Source organism: Paraphaeosphaeria sporulosa, assembly GCF_001642045.1.
Source record: "Paraphaeosphaeria sporulosa strain AP3s5-JAC2a unplaced genomic scaffold CC84scaffold_6, whole genome shotgun sequence".
NCBI lineage: Eukaryota > Fungi > Ascomycota > Dothideomycetes > Pleosporales > Didymosphaeriaceae > Paraphaeosphaeria > Paraphaeosphaeria sporulosa.
In genome coordinates, this window is record NW_017253365.1 from 77,638 (window position 1) to 96,708 (window position 19,071).

A 19,071-nucleotide genomic window follows, 5' to 3' on the forward strand; every position below is an offset into this window, starting at 1 on the left:
GCTGTTTCTGGCGGGACGAGAGTTAGGCCCGGTCTGCGTGTGAAGAGAAGGGAGCGGGAGCGGGCGAGGACGCTAGAATTGCAGGTACGAAAAGCTTATTTGTACGTTGGTGAAGGTGCTCTGGACTTTGCCAAGTTACATAGGGTCGCTGCGAAGCTTGGAAGGGTGGGAACGGACGGTAGGCAAGGTAGTAGCCATACCATGACTTTGAGAAGACTGTAAATCTTTCCACAAACACATGTAACGCGTATCCCTCGTTTCGAGTAAAGCTTCAATTTTAAAGTCCTACCAAACGCCACAAATGCACACTTTTACCCCTTCAAACGCCTGAAATGCGAAATTCGCGATACAAAAGCGATCAAACACTCCCCACAACCTCCCCAAACCACTGCCTCAGCGCCCCGGACAACACCCCGGGCAACTCCCGCACATCTCTAACGACCAGGAAATACCGGAACGGGAAGCGCTCCATATACTTCCACCTAATAACCTTACCCTCAGGCGAGATCTCCACAGACTGCAGATCCATGATACCCTTGTTCTCCTTCTCCGCCTCGGGCTGGCCATCAGGTGCATTCGCAGCCGCAGCAGCAGGGGCGCCGGCAGAAGAGTCAATGATGACGAAGACAATCATCACACGCTCCTCCTGCGCGCGGCGCACAAGCCGCTGGATATCCGCATGGGAGTCGCAAATCCCATCACTCACGATGAGCATGAGCTGCCATAGGTCCTCGCCGGCGGAACTGCTTCCTTTCCGTCTTGCCTCCGCAAACAAGTCCAGGGATTTGTGCACCAGTCCGCGCACGTCCGTCTTCTGCTGGGCGAAGCCAAACTGCTCGAACACGCGCACGCCCGCCTCGCTGGTAAACGGCTTGTCGAAGTCATGCGCGACGTTGATGGTGTCGCCGAAGCCCGTCACCGCGACCTCACCCACCTCAAGCATCGCCATGCTGCGCGCGACGAGCGTGAGCGTCTTGAGTGCGAGGTTGGAGGCGCCAGACTCGGCCATAGATTTGGAGTCGTCGAGCGCGATCATGACTTGGTAGGAACGCTTGGAGGGGAGCGAGCGCCGCAGCCAGATCTTGTCGCGTTTGTAGCTCGAAGCGATGTAGGGGATGATGCGCTTGAGGTTGAGGCGCTTGCCGGTGCGGAAGTCGCCGCGGAGCTTGGTGGCGAGAGTGGGCGCGAGGATGAGGCGGAGCGACTCGGTGAGTTGTTGCGAGAGGGAGTGCGTGGAGGCTTCGTGGGAGAGCCAGAGGGCACGCGCGCTCTCCGGTGTGAGAGCGGATACGTCGTCGAGGTGCACAAGGTCAAGCTTCGTCTCAACTTCGTCGACTGAAGAGCCATCTGATACGTCATCCTCGAGAGGCATAGCGTCGTCCATATCCGCATCTTCTTCGTTCAAAAAGGGCTTTTGCTCGCCGACGAAGGCCTGAGGCCGGCCGTCGGTAGTAGACTGCTGCTGAGGTTCTTGCTCTTCTGGCGGAGGGGGTTGGTTATCCTGCATGTCGACATCCTGCTGGGCATCGGGTAGCTCTTCGGTGTCTTCGGGTCGAGCAGCTGTCTTCTCCTCTTCATCAACTGCCATAGCCATATCGTGATCCAAAGCCTTTGCTTGCTCTTCAGTCGCCGTGCCCAACGCTTGTGTGTCAGCCTGCTCCTCCTCGTCTTGAAGATGCTCGAAGTCAGCATTGGCCATGTCGACCTCCTTGTCAATCTGCTGCACTTGCGTCTCTTCCTTCTGGCGAGCTTCCGAAATTTGCTTCTGCTGGTTGTACCACCTCTCCAATACATCGCCCAGCTTCTTGAAAGATTGCGTCTCGGGAGACTCTTCGGGCTGTTCACCATGACCACCAGCATCAGGCTGAGCGGTTCGACCGAGGGTACCGTCGTCAGCAGTTGTCTCTTGCTGCTCTGCCGACTCCCCTTCAGTGCCCTCGTCGCGGTTTGCAGCGCTGGCAGAAGTTTGCTCCTGTTGGTTCTTGTGTGCTTCTTCGTTGGCGTCTGCACCTGCACCGGCCTCGGCGTTCTGATCAGGCTGATGCTCGTCCTTCGTATCACGCGACATGTCCTCTGGTGCGGTCTCATCAGGCAGAGGGACGGGATCGTCCTCGGGTCCCTCTTCACTCTCTTGCTCTTCTTCGCCTTCCTTCATCTCCTCATCTTCGACATGGCCTGTGGTGTCCTTCTCTTCTTCGCCCTCTTGCTCTTGCCCGATTTCTTCATCAACCGTGTCAGGCTGGACACCAGCCTCCGCTTCCATATCCTCCTCAGGAAAATCGTCATCCATGTCCATGTCCTCGTTGTTGTCCCCCTTTTCGTCATCGTCCTCATTGCCGTCCATATTCAACTCGTCAGGAAGTTCAAGCGTCTCTTCCTCTTTCGCATGCGGATCCATCTGCTCTGTCTCGCCAACACCAACATTCTCCTCCTGGTCCTCGCCTTCCATTTCCATCTCATCCTCTTCGCCCCCCTCTTTTTCCTCTTTCTCCTCATTCTTCTCATCTTTATCGTCCTTCCCATCCTTCTGCTCCTGGCCAGCAGCAACCTGCTCATCTTGGTTCTCAGTCCCAACATCCTCCTTGCCTTCCTTCTCCTTCAGATCGTCCTCCTTGCCACCCTCATCCCACATCTTCTCATCCACCGCGCTGGGCCCAAGGTCGTCCACACTACCAACCTCACTCTGCACATCATCCTCGCCTTCTTCACCTTCTTCGTCGCCCTTCTCTTCCTTCTCTGCGGTCTCGCCATCTTCGCCTTCCATCTCCTTATCACCCATATCGACGGCATCTTCCTGGTCTTCAATGCTTCCTTCCCTTTCACCCTTCTCTTGCGCAAGCTCTTCAAGATCTTCGTCGTCTTCGATATCTTTCGAAATGTCTTCTGCACCTTCGCCAGCACCCAAACCCGTGCCGTCTTCGAGCTTCTCATCCTTGGTCTTGTCGTCTTGGTCGTGGGATTTCTCGGGCGGCTGGCAGAAGCCCTGGGTGCCGACTTGGATGAAGGATTTCGCAAGACGATGGAGGAGCTTCGCTGTTGAGGTGTGCAGTGCGGAAAAGCGGGCGACGAGTGACTTGTAGGAGGCGAGGTACTGGTTCAGCAAAGGCTGGATGGTGGCGAATAGCGTGGCTATGACGCGCAGATCGGCATCTTCAGAGACAAGGTGGGCAATGTCCAGGAGTTTTATGATCGAGGAGCTAATGTGAAGCGCGTAGAGTGCATCAATGGCGGCAGTCAAAGCCTTTTCTTCCCTCAAAAGCCAGCCAGCATCATCGATCGAGGTGGGTAGATCCTTGAGTGCACTCTCGACATCTTGCATGGAGCCAAGGATGGAGTCCAGTGTGTCAAGGATGTCCTTTGCATGCGACTCTATCGTAACGCGCTTCTCTCTTGACACAACTTGTGCAGTGGCGTCGGGGTAATTGAACAAGAAGCTCTCGACATGCTGAAGGACAGTGCGAGAGATGGGGAAGCGCTCCGTCCAGGTGTTGAAGATTTCGCGGAAGTGACCCAATTGAGTCTTGACAGACTGCTCGAGATGCGTGTGAGCTTCGGACCATATGTTTGAAGGCAGAGCTGGTAGCTTGTCAAAGTCGTCCACCGACCGGCGAAGTTGTCCACTCCATTCTCGCATCTCCAGCACTAAGGCATCCACTTCGTTAGTTTTTCCAAGTTTCGCTTGTGCTGCAACGACCTGTGCGCCTGTATCGAGCATTGCGCATAGCCACGCGAGCCTGGGTCGTACAGTAGCGGTAGCATCTGTCTTTGCTTTCGAGACGCGTAAAATATCCTGTTCGTGCATCGAGCTGAACTCAGCTGCTTTAGAAATCGGGCCCTCTACTTGTGCTAGCATATTCGATGCCTTGCTCAAGAACCCACGTTGTCGAACCGAAGTATGCAGCAAGCCCTCGAGGTAGCCGATACTCCTCGTAACATCATTGCCCGTCAGATCTCCGTGGTGTTCCTTGGCAATCCCCCGGACCTCATTCATGATGCTCAGCGCCTTATGGAGGAAGAACTCGGTCTGTCCCGCCCCGACGACAGGCAGAGCAGCGAGTACCGTGGAAAGGTCTTCCTGTCGCGCCAATTGATCCGTGCTTAAGTTCGCCTTGACGCCCATCTGGCGAAGTTCCTTCATCGTATCAGCGTAGACCTTGCGTTTACGTGTCTTGAGATGTTGGACAGCCACTTTCGTCTCTTCAGTCAGGGTAGTGGGCGTGGCTTTCTGCAGCTCAACCATGGAACTCTCGAGGTCGACAATGAAGCTTTCAATATAGATGGCGCCATCCATTGCCTCGGTGTTAGGTGTTGTCAACTTTCTCATCAACGGCACAGTGACTGCGAGGTTCTTGAATCTTGTGGGACGAGCGCTCCAGCTTTGCACGCTCGTGTCAGACAGCGCGAGTGCAGTGGGCGAAACAGCGGTGCCCACTCCTCCCATCTCGATCGCCTCAGGTGAAATAATCTCCTCTGGGAACCCAGCACTGACGATACCGGAAACAGGCTGGTTCAGCAGCGCTCTGAACTTCCTCACCGACCTGCTCAGCTTGCGATGCGAGTTCTTCGCACTCGCCTTTAAGGCTTCGATATTTGTATCTTTCCAGCTAGCCAGCTTGATCACGTCGACGACCTGTTTCTCGAGCTTTTGGCGACCCTTGACGAGCGCTTCGAGTACCGGCTTCTGCAGTCGGGAAAAGTACGAGATGAAATTCTCAAGCGCGGTGCTGAGCGGTTCGAAGAGCGAGTTGTCCTGTGCCCGCATTGCGACGTGGGCCTGAAGTTGTCGGAGAAGCTTGATGCGCTGCTCGTATTGGCCTAGTGTTGTCGCGTAGAAGAAGCCTTCGAGCGTCTTGAGCAGATCCTTTGCGAAGACCTTCATAGTAGGCTCATTATCGATAGAATCCGCTGCAGCGATGATGGTCTCATAGGCGATGAAGAACCAACTGTTGGCGTTATCGCGGCACTTGGCGGTCTCCATGTCGAAAAGGCGCGCCCATGTCGTTAGTTCGAGCTGGCGCCAGCTCACAAGTAGACTTGTAAGGTCGTCGAACAGTGGTGCAGTGCTGAACTCCTTGCTCGCGACGCGCTGCCACTCGTACATGTACCCGTAGAGTTTCTCCAACTTCGTGATAAGTTTTGCGACCGGATCGACGTGTCTGAACTCAAGCGCTTCGTCGCAAGTACGCAACACTTCCGACAGTGTGGCGTGTTCTGGCCATATGTTGCGGATCTGTCGGTATCGGATCTGGATGCGATGAAGCAAAGCCATCATCCGCTTGGCTTCTGGAAGGTTGGCGTCGAAGTAAAAGTTGTACGCCTTGCCTTGGCCAGAAGAAGCAAGTGCATCTGCCTTCTTCTCGAGCGCAAGGTATATCGCGGGCAAGGCGTGCTCGTGTCGACTACCGTATGCCTTGCCTTCAGCAACTCTGCTCATCTCTCTTGCACACCAATCAAGAAGCCGTTCGATGCCGTCCGTGGTGCTGCTGCTACCGAGCAAGATCAATGCATGCATATTGGCAAGCCGGATAGCGTGATCACGAGAGGTGGAGGAGTGTCCTGTTTGCAGCGACTCCTCGTCATCATAGTCCGGGAACAGCGAGCGGTCTTCTTCGTCACCGTCTTCGTCTTCGCCACGGTAGGTGTATAGGCTGCTGTTCTTTGCTTCATCGTGTTGGTCTTTCTGGAGCTGAATCTTCCACTCGCTATAGAACGACGAGAAGAGATTGTGAATCAGCTGCCGCGGCTTGTCGACGGACAGGTAAGGTGCATCCACAGCCTTGATGACAGCTAGAGAATGCAGAGCATGCCACCTCAAGTCGACCGCGTTCTGTCTCTGTGCTAGTTCGGCTTCGCAATCTTGGATCAAGATCTCGGAGTTTATGTTGCGCGTATGATATACGTGAAACCCAAAGAACGGGGTGTATTTGGTGATGTACGCAAGCGATCTCGAGGCATCGTTCTCCTCTTCTTGTTCAGTTGCGCCCAAAGATAAACCGATGCTAAGGCACACAAGGAAGCCTATTGCAGGACTAGTAATATCGTCGTAACTTCGGTAGCCTTCAGCCAGTCTCCGGATGATATGCGAGATGTTTTGCTTGAGCGTGTTGTCTTGAGCAGCCTCTTTGACAGACATCCCCCCCGTTGCCAGTGGGCGGATCACACTTAGCAGATTCGAAAACTCGCCCTGCAGAGCATCAAGTTCTGATACCTGGGGACGTACGATAGCAGGCACAGGAGGCTCCTCTCCCATATCGCGGATGGCGTTCTCGGTCTGGCGTATACGGAAGCTGGTGTCTTGGCCCGTGAAACCAACTTGGAATTCACGCAACATTTGCAATGCACCCAGAAGGCTAATTCTTTCCTCGTTGAACAAATTGCGCTCAATCATCGGCCGCAGCGCCGGATCGTGAGGGTAATTTGGTACATAGAGGTTCAATCCGGTCAATCCAAGTAGAACCCAGGCCTGAGAGTCGATTTTGTTGACAGCACTTGCGTGGCGGTAACACTGTTGCAACGGGGCCAGGGCTCCGAGATAGGCCTCTGATATGGATGCTGTAGGGTGAAATTCCAATGAGGTCTGATCGACCGTAGATATCACATCAATGCAGTGCGACGCATAAAGGCCGTTGAGAGTATTGCGATAGAGCCAGTCCAAAGCGCCCTGTTGGTGGCTGGTAAAGCGCTCCGAGTCGAGAACAAGCTCTTGCGCGAGCACTTGTATCTCCGCTTCAAAGCGCTCGAGCTGAGCAAGCTGAACTTCGTCCGAGGCGTGTAGCTGAGAAAGTAAAGCGGTGTGGACACATCCCTCGATGGCGACTGGCTGGCTCGACTGTTTGTGTAAACCAATGTACCTAGACAGGCGATCCATGTTGCCCCAGGCACTAGTTTGTTCCATAGGCTCATCCGCGAGTTTAGCAAGCTTCGTGGGTCTCCTCGCGAGCAATGAAGATTTGGCGCGTACGATAGGCACTGCGGCATTTGGTGAGATATACCTACGGTCATTCTTCGGTATAAGGCTCTGTGCGATATCAAGGTGCTGGCACAGTCCTTCGAAAACGGCCTCGAAGTAAGGCGTTATAGTGGTGTCGTCCTCGCCGATGCTCTCCTCAAGCTCGCGCACAGCATTGGTAAGAGCCGTAACAAGCTCATTAGCATCCACGTCTTGTGTCCTGACAAGCTCCGAGGAACTGGCAAAACGCTCGCGGATCTGTATCATTTCGTCGAGCTTCAAATGCGACTTCCACATGATCGCATCCAGTCTGTCAGCCAGTTTCTCCAGCGCAAGCACAGCCGCAAGCTGGACATGTTGCTTGGGCGTGTCAGGCTTGAAGTAGCGCCATACGTGTTCCATGCCTAGACCGCTGCTCAGTTGAACCTCGCTGCCGAACTTAGCCACCTCCTTAGACAGCTTGCTGCCCAAATCGACAGCAACCGCCGCTGGAACCTTGTTGAAGCCTGTGGTTACATCGGACAGCATTTTCAGGTATGTCTGGAACGTCGCACGATCAAAGTTCGAGCCAGTCATCAGACTGTGGAAGGACCAGAAGAGCTGGCGCAAGAGCTTTGGTGTCAAGCCTTCGATGTCGAGCAGATCCATGGCATCGCCGCCCTGGGTGATGCCCTGGATGCAGGAAGCCATACCCTGCCAGAACGCATAGAGGAATGCTGGGAGCTTCTGCAGTTCTTTTCGGCGTTCAAACTTAGTGGACGGAAGCGCCGCGAGGGCCTTCTGCATCTTGAAGCAGTCCAGCAGGACTTCGTATATCGAGCCGTACCACCTTGACAGGGCTTCGGAAGAACTGTTATGGCGAAGGATTAGCTCGTTGTTGAGTGGGTGGTACGACATCAGGGCGAGCGCCAAGCTGGGTTTCTCGTCTCCAGCAAGCTTCTTTTGTAAGGATCGTGCTTGGGGATCTGCAATCGATGTGAGGAATTGCAGCTGTTCGTGCAAACTCGACGAGGTGGTGTTGATGACTGGGGTGCCATTAACAAAGGTCGATTGATTGCCACGGTTAGTCAGTAGTCCTTTCGAGACCTGTTTCTCGAAACTCTGGAGAAGATCAGTATCCACAATTGACAGGTCCTCAAGTTGCGTCTGCGTGACTTCGGTCGCAGTGGTGTTGCACAACTCTCGGAAGCGATACATCCTGCTCTCAAGTGGGTGCTCTATCGCTGGCTCCCCCTCTGAACTCACTGCAACTTCCTCTTCGCCCAACAAACAGATCTCCACAGCTCTGTTTCGCATAGCTCTACTCAGCTCCCCGAACCTCGGGTCCACGGTCATGAAGATTCTGAAGTCGGGATGCGGCTTCATCATCCGGGCTTCACCATCGGCAGTCGAATGCTCGTTGATGCTGAGGTACCCATTCGGTTCGAGCAAGGAGTTCAGACGGTCGAGAACTGCGCTGCTACACAAGTTCGCGTTGTCAAGGACGAGCCATTTGCCTTGCTGGAGAGCCTGAATCAGAATACCGTCGACCCATTGGAAGCGGGCTCCGTCTATTTGCTGGGGCGTGTTGACAAGGACTTCGAGTTCTTGGCAGTACTTTGCCAGCTCTGTGGACGCGGGATTCTCCTGGGCAAGAGTTTGCAGAAGGACTAGTATCTCCTGGGTATCAGAGAGAGCGTAGTTGCTGAGCAGCTCTAGCAGTCTAGTGGCAGCAAATGTTGGGTTTGTCGCGGAAGAAAGTGCACGCCGCGTAAAGTCTTCCAGCGTCAACATGAAACGGTGAAGCTCTCGTGACGGATCTACCTGTTCGTAGCCGCCAACCAGATCCATGGCATCGATATCTGCGTTCATTGAGAATGTGACCATGCTCGCACCAGCGAACGACGCGACTTGGTTGATCATCGATGTCTTTCCTGATCCAGGTGGCCCAACCAGTATGACAGGCCAGTTTTGCCTTATACTGACGACGAGTGCCTCCATTGGCGCCAGCTGAGCGATGCGAAGAGTAAAAGTAGGGTCAGCCCGTGTGATGGCATGGTCCCTGGACAGCAGACCAAGTCCAACCTGCAATGTCGACAACGAAAGATTGTGGTAGAGCGTGACGCGTGGCTCATGTTGCCCATATATCGACTCGAAGAGTTTCAACAGTCGAACTCGGTCGGTCTCTGAGCGGAAGCGCTGGACAAAGATAGTGTCTAGGAAATCTCTCGCAGTCCCAGAGAATTGCGAGGATGTGAGCAGTTGCAACCAGCGAAGGGTATCTCGCAAATTGAATTCCCATGGCGCACCAAGACTGCCAAAAGCACGGTGGGTAACAACCTGTTGATCGAGCTCAGCAACAAAGGTGATCAATTTCTGGACTTCTTCGTCCGCAATACCAGGAAAGACCTTGCGACAGATGAGCGACAAATCCTCGGGTCGGAACACGTCGGCGTAAACGACCGTGAATCGATTGACGAATGATGCTGGAAGACCCTTACGCCCTCCGCCTTGGTGGTGTGGGTTCTGTGCGGCAAAAACCCGGAAGTCAGGATGCTTGTGGAACTTCTGGTCGAGCTCTGAGATGTAGACCTCGCCACGGTGATCGAGCACTGCGTTAAGACCTTCGAGCACTGACTGAGACGCAAGATTCATCTCATCAAGCAGCACCCAATCACCATTTTTCATGGCCTTGAGGAAGGGCGCGTCACGCCAAGCGAAGGTGCCAGCCTGACCACCCTCAACGGGTACGTCAGATCCAAACAGGTCCATCAAATCTGTCTGCTCGGACAGATTGAGCCTAGTGAGAGGCTTTCCAATCGCCCGGGCGAGAGCGGTAACCAGCGTAGTTTTACCGACACCGGGATTGCCTTCGAGCAAAATCGGTTTTGATAACTGCAAGGCACGGACGACTCTGGTGGCGTTCGACCTCGTAGTAGGTGCTTCGAGCGAAAAGCTGACGTCCTCGGCAGTGGTTGCAGAAAACTTTGGAATCGAAAATGGCCCCATTTGAAGAAGTTCCGGTGTTGAAGAGATAGCAATCGAACCGAAGTACATCGGGGATACGTCCTCGCCAACAAGCTCACTCAAGTGGTCCAGGCATGCTTTGCGCTCCTCGTCGATTGAAGCAGCAGATATGGCAAGCAGGCCCGCAGGATTTGCACCCAGAGTATCGATGAAGACCATGGCCGCACCATGCATGATGGCAAAGATCGGGGCATCGCTTGGAGAGTTGTTGATGAAGGTGACCCAGGCAAGTGTGTCTCGTATCGATATAGACGATGCCGCAGAGGTATTGTACTTGTTGTTAAACCACTTTGAGAACAAGACAAGATCTCTGGCATAATGCACAGCGCTCGGCTTGAGCTTCGATTGAACGATCTGTGTAATGTCCTCGTCGTCCGACAGCGCGGGCACCCATATCTCAGTAAAACGGTTCCTAAGAGCAGGCGACAGCTCTTTCTTGCCATAGTCACCACCGGGATTCATTGTAGCGAGAAACTGAAAGCCCTCGGTTGCAGTGACCAGCGAGTCCACAGGGCCTTTCTCGGCAAGAAGTAGGGTTCGCGATGACTCGAGCACACTGTTCAAGCGTTCGAGCACAGAGTCATCTGCAAGCGAGATCTCATCCAGTAGAAAATATTGTGCGTTTTTCATCGCATGGACCAGACTTCCGTCAGCCCACTCGAACAATGCCGCAGCCTTGATACGGTTGGCTTGAATCTCTTCGCGGTGAGTTGCCGGTATCAATTCGGGTGCGTCTGGCCGCTCGGCCAAAAACCTGTCGTACTCTTCAAGGAGCTCTCGCAACCCCGGGGCTACTTCTCGCAGTTGAAGATGAGGACCCAAAGCTTCCTGTAGTTGCCGGTAAAGGAGGTCTTCGACTGCGGCTCTGTTTCGTATCGGTCGCTGGGCACCAATCAGATCGCCAGTCTCCGTGTTTTGATGTGCGTTCAGAATGTGCAGTTGCCTGCCAAAAGCATCCGCAAGCATTTGACACACGGTAGTCTTTCCACAACCTGTCTCTCCAACGAGCAGCACAGGCTCATTGTTACGGATAGCATGGGCTACCAATACGAACAGTCGCCGCATCGCTTTCGTCCAGACGACACTGGCGTCCGCGCCAGTCACCTCCTTGCATAGCTTGATCTCCGGTGAATAATCCTCGCTGAACATGGTTTCCACCTGGATCTCAACCTTGGGCCCCTTTTTGCTCATCACTGTCTCGATGATCTTCTTGACAGCGACTCGCTCTTCTTCTTTCCGGACACGCTCGGCAAGCAGCATGTAACCGTTGTTCGCAAGATCTTGTATTGTGTCGGCTTTGCGTTGCGCCCAGCGGAACAGATCTCGAAGTGTTGCGAAACTCTTTTGCTCGAAGATCCGGTTCTCTTGCCGCAGGATAGAAAGTTCTTGGTATACGCTGACGATTCGCTTGCACCACGATTCGGGTATCATGGTACGTCGATGCAAGATCTCTGTCAGTTCTTCTACCGGGATGTCGTCGAAGTGGAGCTCAAGGAAACGATTGCGGAAGGCTCGAGACAAGGCCTTTCGACCACCGTACAAGCCAGCAGGATTCTGTGTTGCGAAAAGCATGAAGTCCTCGTGGGGTCGAACTACCTCTTGGGTTTCCGGTATCATTAGTTCTCGGTTGTCGTCCAGAAGTCTATTGAGAGCTTCCAAAACATCGGTAGGCGCCAAGTTCAATTCGTCTAGCACGATCCAGTGGCCTTCCCTTAGCGCTCTTACAAGGATGCCCTCCTGGAAGGTTAGCTTGCCGTCAGCACCTGAGATGTAAGATCCTAGATATTCCTGCAGATCAGTGTGCTCGTGATTGTTGATGCGCACGAACTTGTTCCCTGACCGCTTCGCAAGGTATTCAATCATGCTGGTCTTTCCGGAAGATGTGGGGCCTTGGATCAAAACAGGATAGCGGCGCGTTGAAGAAGCTCGGATGAGGTTGTTCATGTTCCGTTGAACGAACGGTGTGATAATGTAGTGAGTCTGCTCCTCGACCGGCTGCAGGCCCTGTCGGAGCCAGTAGTGACCTTCCCGGACATAACCCCTCCCATCACTTGGCTGCAACATTGGCTTTCCCAGTTCAGACTTCATGATTGACTTTTGCGGGAAGAGGTGCTCTTTGATAAGCGGAGCTACGAGATCTTCCGACGCTTTGCCAAGGAACGTCAGAAAGCTCATATGGAAGCCTTCAAACAACGCACGGCGTAATGTGCACAACGGCGCAATCTCACGGGCATATGAGAGCGTCCGCGTCAGTGTTCGAAGACTAAAATGTGCCTTCTGATCTGCGCCATCGACTAGCATATTCGCCCGAGCCAGTTCCTGGATCTTGAGATAGAGCTTGGTCACATCGGAGGATACGCGAACAATTGCCGGGTCAACCTGATCGCCTCCAAGGTACTTCTCAACGATGTTCTGCAAGCTCTTCTTGTCACCGTCAGGGCTCTCAACGTACAGCTCAGTGAATCGAGATCGAATGCCAGGAGGCAAGTCCTTCTTACCAACGTCGGTTGCCGGATTCATTGCTGCGAATACTCTGAAGTTCGGGTGGGCTACTACACGTTCAACATTCCCCGTTTCGGTGAGCAAGATTGACGGTTCGCCATCTGGCCCTCCGCCTAAGAGATCCGCAAGCGCTTCAAGCGTGTCTGAAGATGCCAAGTTGATCTCGTCGAGTAGGACCCAGTCGCCATTCCTGACCGCCTTGACAATGTTGCCTTCGAGAAAGGAGAATGCAAATGCCTCAGAGCCATTCGCAAGCTGTGCCTCGAGATCGTGCAGATCTGTCGCGAACTTATCCCAACGGGAACCTAGAAACGTAGCTGGCAAGGAGTCAACTTTGCGTTTCTTCTTCGGTTGGCCGCCATCAGGATCTGGTGACGAGGTTTGCGACTCGTGTGCTTTCCGTGCGGCATCCACCATCTTCAGAGCCTCTCGCCAGAGCGTGCAGACACCCTTCCAGTTGCCCTTCGCGACACGTTTTCCGAGCATCTCGAGAAATCGTTGATTCTTCTTGCGCGAGAAGGTGGTGTCGAAAAGTACATCGAATTCGTCTTTCATGGGGATCACAAGACTGCGAACATTGACAGGCTTGTAACCACCCAGCAGGTCACCGCTCTCGCTCTGCTGCGACAAGTTGAATGCCACTAAATTTCTTCCAAGTTGCTCAGCTAGGTATTGGATGCACGTTGTTTTTCCTGTACCTGTCTCACCCACAAGAAGCAGCGGCTCTTGGCGATCGACAGCTACTGCAATCTTCTCCAGTAACCGCAACGTGTAGCCGTTCGTGGAGAATGGTCTGCTCGTAATGTTCCGTTTCGAGATCTTATGTCGAGACAGTCTTGTCCTACCTATCCTCAGGACGCCAGACGTTGTGTTCTTAGCGGGAGCTTCGAGCTTCACTTCTCGATTTGAGAGCAGATGATCTCGTCGCTGAGGGTCGATGTGAAGCTCTTCTGCTACACACGCCATCACACGTGCTCGAGCTTGTTCGCTTCGCAAGCTACCCGCAAAACAGTCGAACGCTTCCATGAACATGTCGTCCAGCTGTGCAATACTGAAGGAAGAAGACTGCGCTAGCAAGACTGCGATGCGATCGCACCACTTGAGAAGATCTCGTGGCGTCAGCGCTCGCAGTGACGTGCCATTTTCGGAGGAGAATTTCGCATCCGAATACAGCTCGAGGAGACGAGCATATACTCTCATGATACCCGAGACGTGCTTGCCAAGGCCTGAGTACTTGTCCGAAACAATCTTCTCAAACTCGTCCAGGCCAGGCATACACACAGTGATGGATTTCCAGAAGCGGTGGCCAATCATGTTCTGGCGTGGGATGATCTGCTGGCCGCGCGGATTGAGCGTGCTGCGCATGGTTGCAATAATCCGGAAGCCCCGCGCAGCCCGAACGGTTTCTCCCCTGCTGGGAATGAGCAACTCGCCGCGCTCGATGAGAGGGAGCAAAGTGCTGACGACCTCGTTGGGCGCCCGATCAAGATCTTCGATGAAGATCCATCTTCCTTCTCGGACGGCTGTGGTGAGCACTCCCGGTCGCCAGCTAAAGGTTCCAGGCTTCGCTCCAGTTGCGTACATGCCCACAAGCAGCTTCGCATCGCTCTGTTCATTCAAATGAAGAGTGACCATAGAATCCAGTTTGTTCAGTTGCCACGCCAGATGCCGCGTGAGCAGCGTCTTTCCGGACCCTGCAAGACCCGTGAGCAGAAGAGGGCTCGAGCCTAGCAGAGCCTGCGCAATGCCCTGGAGGTTGGACTCTGTCGTCGGTGTTGATATGAGTTCCATTGGTCGTTCCTTTGATGGAGCACCGTCGAGACGTGGCAGTAGCACTCCACTGATGTTGACCGTATAAGGCGAAAGCTGGCGAGCTTGGGCTGGAGGAACCTGTCGCCCTTCTGTGGATCGATTCTGCCGTAGTCTCGTTTGGAGCTCCTTCCATCTCTTCTCTTCCCACAGCAACAGGAATCGGTAATCGATCGTTCGGCCTTCCCACTGGCCCTCGACTTCATCTTCCCCTACCACTCTCTTGATCATCTCTTGCGTTGCATGGTCGGCAGAATGCACGTACAGGCCAAAGTTCCTGACAGCCAGATACCGTACACACCGGTTCGGGTGCTGGAAAAGCTGTTCCATTGTGGCTGGTCGCATATGCTTTGCGAAATTCCGACAGTCGAAGCTCATTAGGCGAAACCAACCAAGCAAAGCCTCGCACAAGTCCTCCTCCGATACGTCGCCAACATCCCGTCTCTTGATCCCAGCCTGTTGAGATCCCAGGAAAGGCACTTGTGGCGACCTAGCGAGGCGCTCCGCATGCTCAGCAAGATGAGGCGCAAGAGGTAATATTCTTCCAAAAGCGGCAAGCTCCAGCTCAGGCGTGGCTTCCGCACTCATCCACCGTGTGCAAACCTCCACGAACAAAAAGTCATATTCGACGAACAAATCATCCGTACGTCCTGGAATGAGTGACTTCCGGGTGAGCCACTCGAAGTCGACCATTTTACCGGCCTGCGTGGAGGCGTCCATGTCGCGATATCCGGGTTTTCAGAACTTCGGACCAGCTTCCCATGCTTTTCTGTTTAGCAAGGAGTTCCAGGTTTCGCAATGGCCCGCTCCCGCACTATGGAAAGTCGTAAAAAACCCGCGGTCGGGTCGTTGCAGAGCCTCGCCTCTCGCATCCAAAAAAGTTCGAGGCGTGCAACTTTCTCGCCAAGCCGCTAATCCCCTTTGGCTCCTCTCCGCTCCGCAAAATCTCGCGAAGCAGACCTCACGACTACCGCAGCAACCGCATCAACATCTCCCCATCACCTCGCAGACCCCGTCTCGTCTTCCGCCGTCATGTCCGCCCCCGCCTCCCGCGCCCTCAGGCGCTGCGTCTGCACTGCGAAGCCCAACGCCTCGTACCTCCGCCCCACAGCCGCCTTCGCACAGCAGAGGATAGCACGACGATGGCAGTCGTCCGACGCCGCGGCGCCTGCGAACCCCAAGATCGCGACCATCGTGGACCAGATTAGCCAATTGACGCTGCTCGAGACGGCGGACTTGGTGTCGACGCTGAAGGTACGGCTTTTCTAGTCTTGGGGGAGACGCGCTCCGAGGATGAGGACTGCGATTTGGGCTTCTGCAGATGGCAATTGCGACTTCAGCCTTCTGCGTATGGCAGCTGCGCCTTTCCAGCTTGCACTTGCCTCGTCCTTGCCCAATTCCCATGCCACACCCTGCCACGAGCCCCTGCTAACGCCCCCCAGACCCGCCTCAACATCCCCGACATGCCCATGGGCGGCTTCGTCGGCGGCCCCGGCGGCGCCGCACCAGCCGCCGCGCCCGTCGAAGAAGAAGAAGCCGCGCCGGCCGCCGCCGAGAAGACCATGTTCACGCTCAAGCTGGAGAAGTTCGACGCCGGCGCCAAGCCCAAGGTGATCAAGGAGATCAAGGCGATGCTGGGGCTGTCGCTCGTCGATTCCAAGAAGTTTGTCGAGAGCGTCCCCAAGACGATGAAGGAGGGCGTGCCCAAGGAGGATGCGGAGAAGATTGTTGAGACGCTGAAGGCGCTCGGGGCGACTGTTATCATGGAGTAGACGTCAGGATAATACAGGGAGCAGATTGAGTTGGGATGAGAGGATTGCAAGAGTGGGGAAGACAGGAGGAAACGGGGAGACGTGTATTATATCACCGGCATTGCGCATGTCCAGATATGTATAAGAACATGTTCTTGGATTGCAGAACACCACTTTGGACGGTTACACTCTGTGGCATCCATGTCCGTCGTTGAGCGTTTCCTCGTGCACATCATGATTTCATTTTGTCTTCCCTGACTTTTTCGCCAACCTAAGGCCTGTGCCTAAGCCTCCAGCTACTGCCCTTAACATGTCCCCATCCAGACCTACCGCCTCGTCCCGTTAACATTCTTCACGCCCTGTCCCAGCTGACTCGCCACACACGTCGCCTCCCTGACCGCCCGCGAAAACGCGCCCCTCACACCGCCCTCCTCCAGCGCCAACAGCCCGCCAATCGTGCACCCTCCCGGCGTGCTCACCTTATCCCGCAGGATAGCCGGGTGCTCACCGCCCTCGAGCACCAACCCCGTGGTCCCCCTCATCGTCTGCGCGGCCATGATCTGCGCCTCGGCGCGCGGCAGCCCCATCGCGACGCCCGCATCGGCCGCGGCCTCGAGCACGAGCGCGAAGAAGGCGGGGCCGGAGCCGCACAGGGCGGTGCTGATGTCCATGAGGGCCGGGGGCAGCGTGACGACGCGGCCGATGGAGGAGAAGATGAACTCGACAAGCTTGTGCTGCTCGGGCCGGAGTGGCGGGGTGCTCGTCTGGATCACGCTCATGCTCTCGCGCACGAACGAGGCCGTGTTGGGCATCACGCGGACCACGCGGCACGCGTCCTGCGGCGGCCCGTCTGGGTACAGGAACCCCTCGATCTGCTCCTGCGTGACGCCCGCCAGTATGCTGACCAGCACCTTTCCCCGCAGCGCATCGCGCACGCCGTCCTCGCCCAGGATGTCCTTGAAGATGTGCGGCTTGCAGGAGAGCAGGATAACGTCGCCTTTCTGGATGCCCTCGAGGTTGTTGTTGGTGAGGGTCGTGAGGGGAAAGTTGTAGTGGCCGAGGGCGGCTTTAACTTTTTCCTCGGCGGGGGCCCAGGCGTCGCAGGCGACGAAGTTGGCGAGGTTGGGGGTGTCCTTCGCGGCGGGCTTATCGGAGAGGGCGGCTTGGGTCTTTGCAGCGGCGAGGGAGGCCATGACGCCGCCCATGATGGCGATGCCCATGGTGCCTGGGGTGCAACATGTTAGCTGGCGGTCCGGAGAGGTGGGCTGGCATTGGGGATGCGTGGGGTTCTGCGTGTCTTGAGAGAGACTCGTGCGATGGAAACCACGTTCAAGAGCGAGACTCTGAGAAAGAGTGGCCCAGCACGTGTCTTCCACTGCGACAGTGACTCGTCTGCGCTGTGTGCGGGGTCTTTCTTGCGGAGAGGACGTCTACATACCGGAGCCGAGCACGGTCAATGTGAGACCCTTGGAGTCTTGTGCGGCAGCCATGGTGTCTGAATGCTTTCAATCGAGGGAAGAAGGCGTGTCTGTGAGGACTGCAGCCCCGAGAGCGCGCAGCGATGCATGTAAAGCATGCCGCTTGCGGAGGGCCCGTGCCCGCGGGCGCGAAAACATGGGTAGACGCGGGTTAACTCGCGCCCTTTCGCACTGGGGACGCGCGCACATCGGCGCTGCAGGCCAGACAGGTGGGACCGCCGGCCGTTCACGCAACCCCACGCCCAACGCTCCGACGTGCATGTGCAAGCCAGCTAGCAACCCTCTCCGCACATGCAGCTGCACCCATGCCCATGATCCCACGAGCCTGCATCTAGCCCTCCCGGACGATTGACACCCGCATCCACGCGCACACGCATGCAGCCGCGCCTGCGCACGACGAGCGCCCCGGCCAGCATCTGACCTTCTTCCGACGACCGACCACCTCCAGGCTCACCTCCTCCAACACACCCCCGTCTTGGAGACCACGCCGACAATGGACCCCTTCGAAGTCCGCATCCGCTTCACCTCGCACCTAACCCACCTCACCGCCTCGCACACCACGCACCAACGCGCCGCCATCTTCGCCCTCAAGAACCGCTCCATGGACGAAGACCTGCACTCGTGCATCCTCGAGCAGCTCGAGACCTCGACGCTCAACACGCGTGCCAACATCATGTACTTCATCGAGACGCTGACCAGCCTCGCGAAGCAGGAAGGCGCGCTCGAGTTTGTGCGCATGATGCAGCGCGACATCCTCCGGGTGGTCGATGCCGTGGTCCCGGGGGACGGCAGCGGCGCGGCGAATGTGAGGGTCGTGCGGAAGGTGCTGGGCGGGCTAGGCGACAAGGGCGTGCTGATGCGGGATACGGTGGCAGAGCTGGAGGATATTCTGCGCGAGCGGGAGCGCGAGGGCGGCGAGGGCAATTTGTTCGTCGCGCCCGCGGGGGACCAGGGGACGCCGCGCCGGGGGACCGGTGTGAGGTTGGACAAGCGGCAGATTGAGCAGCGCATTGAGGAGGATCGGGAGAGGCACAAGCGTGCGCGCGAGAGTATCTGGGCGGTGCCGGGGGAGAACGAGGCGGAGATGGAGAGGCTGTGGGAGGAGGCGAGTGAGCTGGGCGAGGACGATTGGATTGCCGCGCAGGAGGATATGCTCGAGCGGAGGCAGGCTGTTGCGTTGGGGTAGCGTCTCGCCAACTGGGGACGAGTGTGACATGAGAGAGTGCAACATGCGATGGCTAGGCGTTCGGCTGCTTGAAGAGATACCACAGGAGCATTCTGCTAGGCGCTCTCAATTCGTTCTATGCATTTCCATTCTCAACGCTTTCAATTTCTACGTGATGCACACAAGCGGTAAGATGTAGCTGTTAAGATTTAATTGTGATTTTTGTGCCCCGTCAAACCGCAGCATTTTAAATGCGCATACAGTGCCGATCGACGGGAGGGTATACTACAAGAACAGTGTATAAAACAGCCGCCGAATGCCATGCCCAATGTCCGATGCCAATGCAATGTCGAATGCTCGATCGGTGAACTTACAGTCTTCGCTGTCTCGTCGTTCGAGACGATGTGACGT

The 19,071-nt window shown here is 55.7% G+C and overlaps 4 protein-coding genes across 4 annotated transcripts; 2 read left to right on the forward strand and 2 right to left on the reverse strand.

The window, feature by feature from the left end:
- Nucleotides 1-290: 290 nt before the first annotated feature.
- Nucleotides 291-15,119, reverse strand: CC84DRAFT_787277 (midasin). The gene has a single exon (XM_018187384.1). The coding sequence runs from the start codon at nucleotides 14,984-14,986 to the stop codon at nucleotides 359-361; it is 14,628 nt and encodes a 4,875-aa protein (XP_018034674.1). The 5' UTR covers nucleotides 14,987-15,119; the 3' UTR covers nucleotides 291-358.
- Nucleotides 15,120-15,258: 139 nt separating this feature from the next.
- On the forward strand, nucleotides 15,259-16,227 carry CC84DRAFT_1146830 (ribosomal protein-like protein L12). Its single transcript, XM_018176570.1, has 2 exons — nucleotides 15,259-15,520; nucleotides 15,709-16,227. Exons 1-2 carry the CDS (start codon nucleotides 15,299-15,301, stop codon nucleotides 16,036-16,038), a joined length of 552 nt encoding a protein of 183 aa, XP_018034675.1. The 5' UTR covers nucleotides 15,259-15,298; the 3' UTR covers nucleotides 16,039-16,227.
- CC84DRAFT_1120650 (pyrroline-5-carboxylate reductase) lies at nucleotides 16,215-17,556 on the reverse strand. Its single transcript, XM_018175585.1, has 2 exons — nucleotides 17,456-17,556; nucleotides 16,215-17,242 (listed from the first exon to the last, which is right to left on the reverse strand). Exons 1-2 carry the CDS (start codon nucleotides 17,505-17,507, stop codon nucleotides 16,344-16,346), a joined length of 951 nt encoding a protein of 316 aa, XP_018034676.1. The 5' UTR covers nucleotides 17,508-17,556; the 3' UTR covers nucleotides 16,215-16,343.
- A 168-nt stretch (nucleotides 17,557-17,724) lies between these two features.
- Nucleotides 17,725-18,808, forward strand: CC84DRAFT_1164820 (uncharacterized protein). Its single transcript, XM_018178570.1, has one exon. The coding sequence runs from the start codon at nucleotides 17,989-17,991 to the stop codon at nucleotides 18,679-18,681; it is 693 nt and encodes a 230-aa protein (XP_018034677.1). The 5' UTR covers nucleotides 17,725-17,988; the 3' UTR covers nucleotides 18,682-18,808.
- Nucleotides 18,809-19,071: the final 263 nt, after the last annotated feature.

Coding starts and splice junctions, on each gene's coding strand:
- CC84DRAFT_787277 (XM_018187384.1), bottom strand. CDS start 14,986: ATGGACGCCTCCACGCAGGCCGGTAAAATGGTCGACTTCGAGTGGCTC.
- CC84DRAFT_1146830 (XM_018176570.1), top strand. CDS start 15,299: ATGTCCGCCCCCGCCTCCCGCGCCCTCAGGCGCTGCGTCTGCACTGCG. Junction 15,521..15,708: donor ACTTGGTGTCGACGCTGAAG/GTACGGCTTTTC, acceptor AACGCCCCCCAG/ACCCGCCTCAACATCCCCGA.
- CC84DRAFT_1120650 (XM_018175585.1), bottom strand. CDS start 17,507: ATGGCTGCCGCACAAGACTCCAAGGGTCTCACATTGACCGTGCTCGGC. Junction 17,243..17,455: donor ATTGACCGTGCTCGGCTCCG/GTATGTAGACGT, acceptor GTTGCACCCCAG/GCACCATGGGCATCGCCATC.
- CC84DRAFT_1164820 (XM_018178570.1), top strand. CDS start 17,989: ATGGACCCCTTCGAAGTCCGCATCCGCTTCACCTCGCACCTAACCCAC.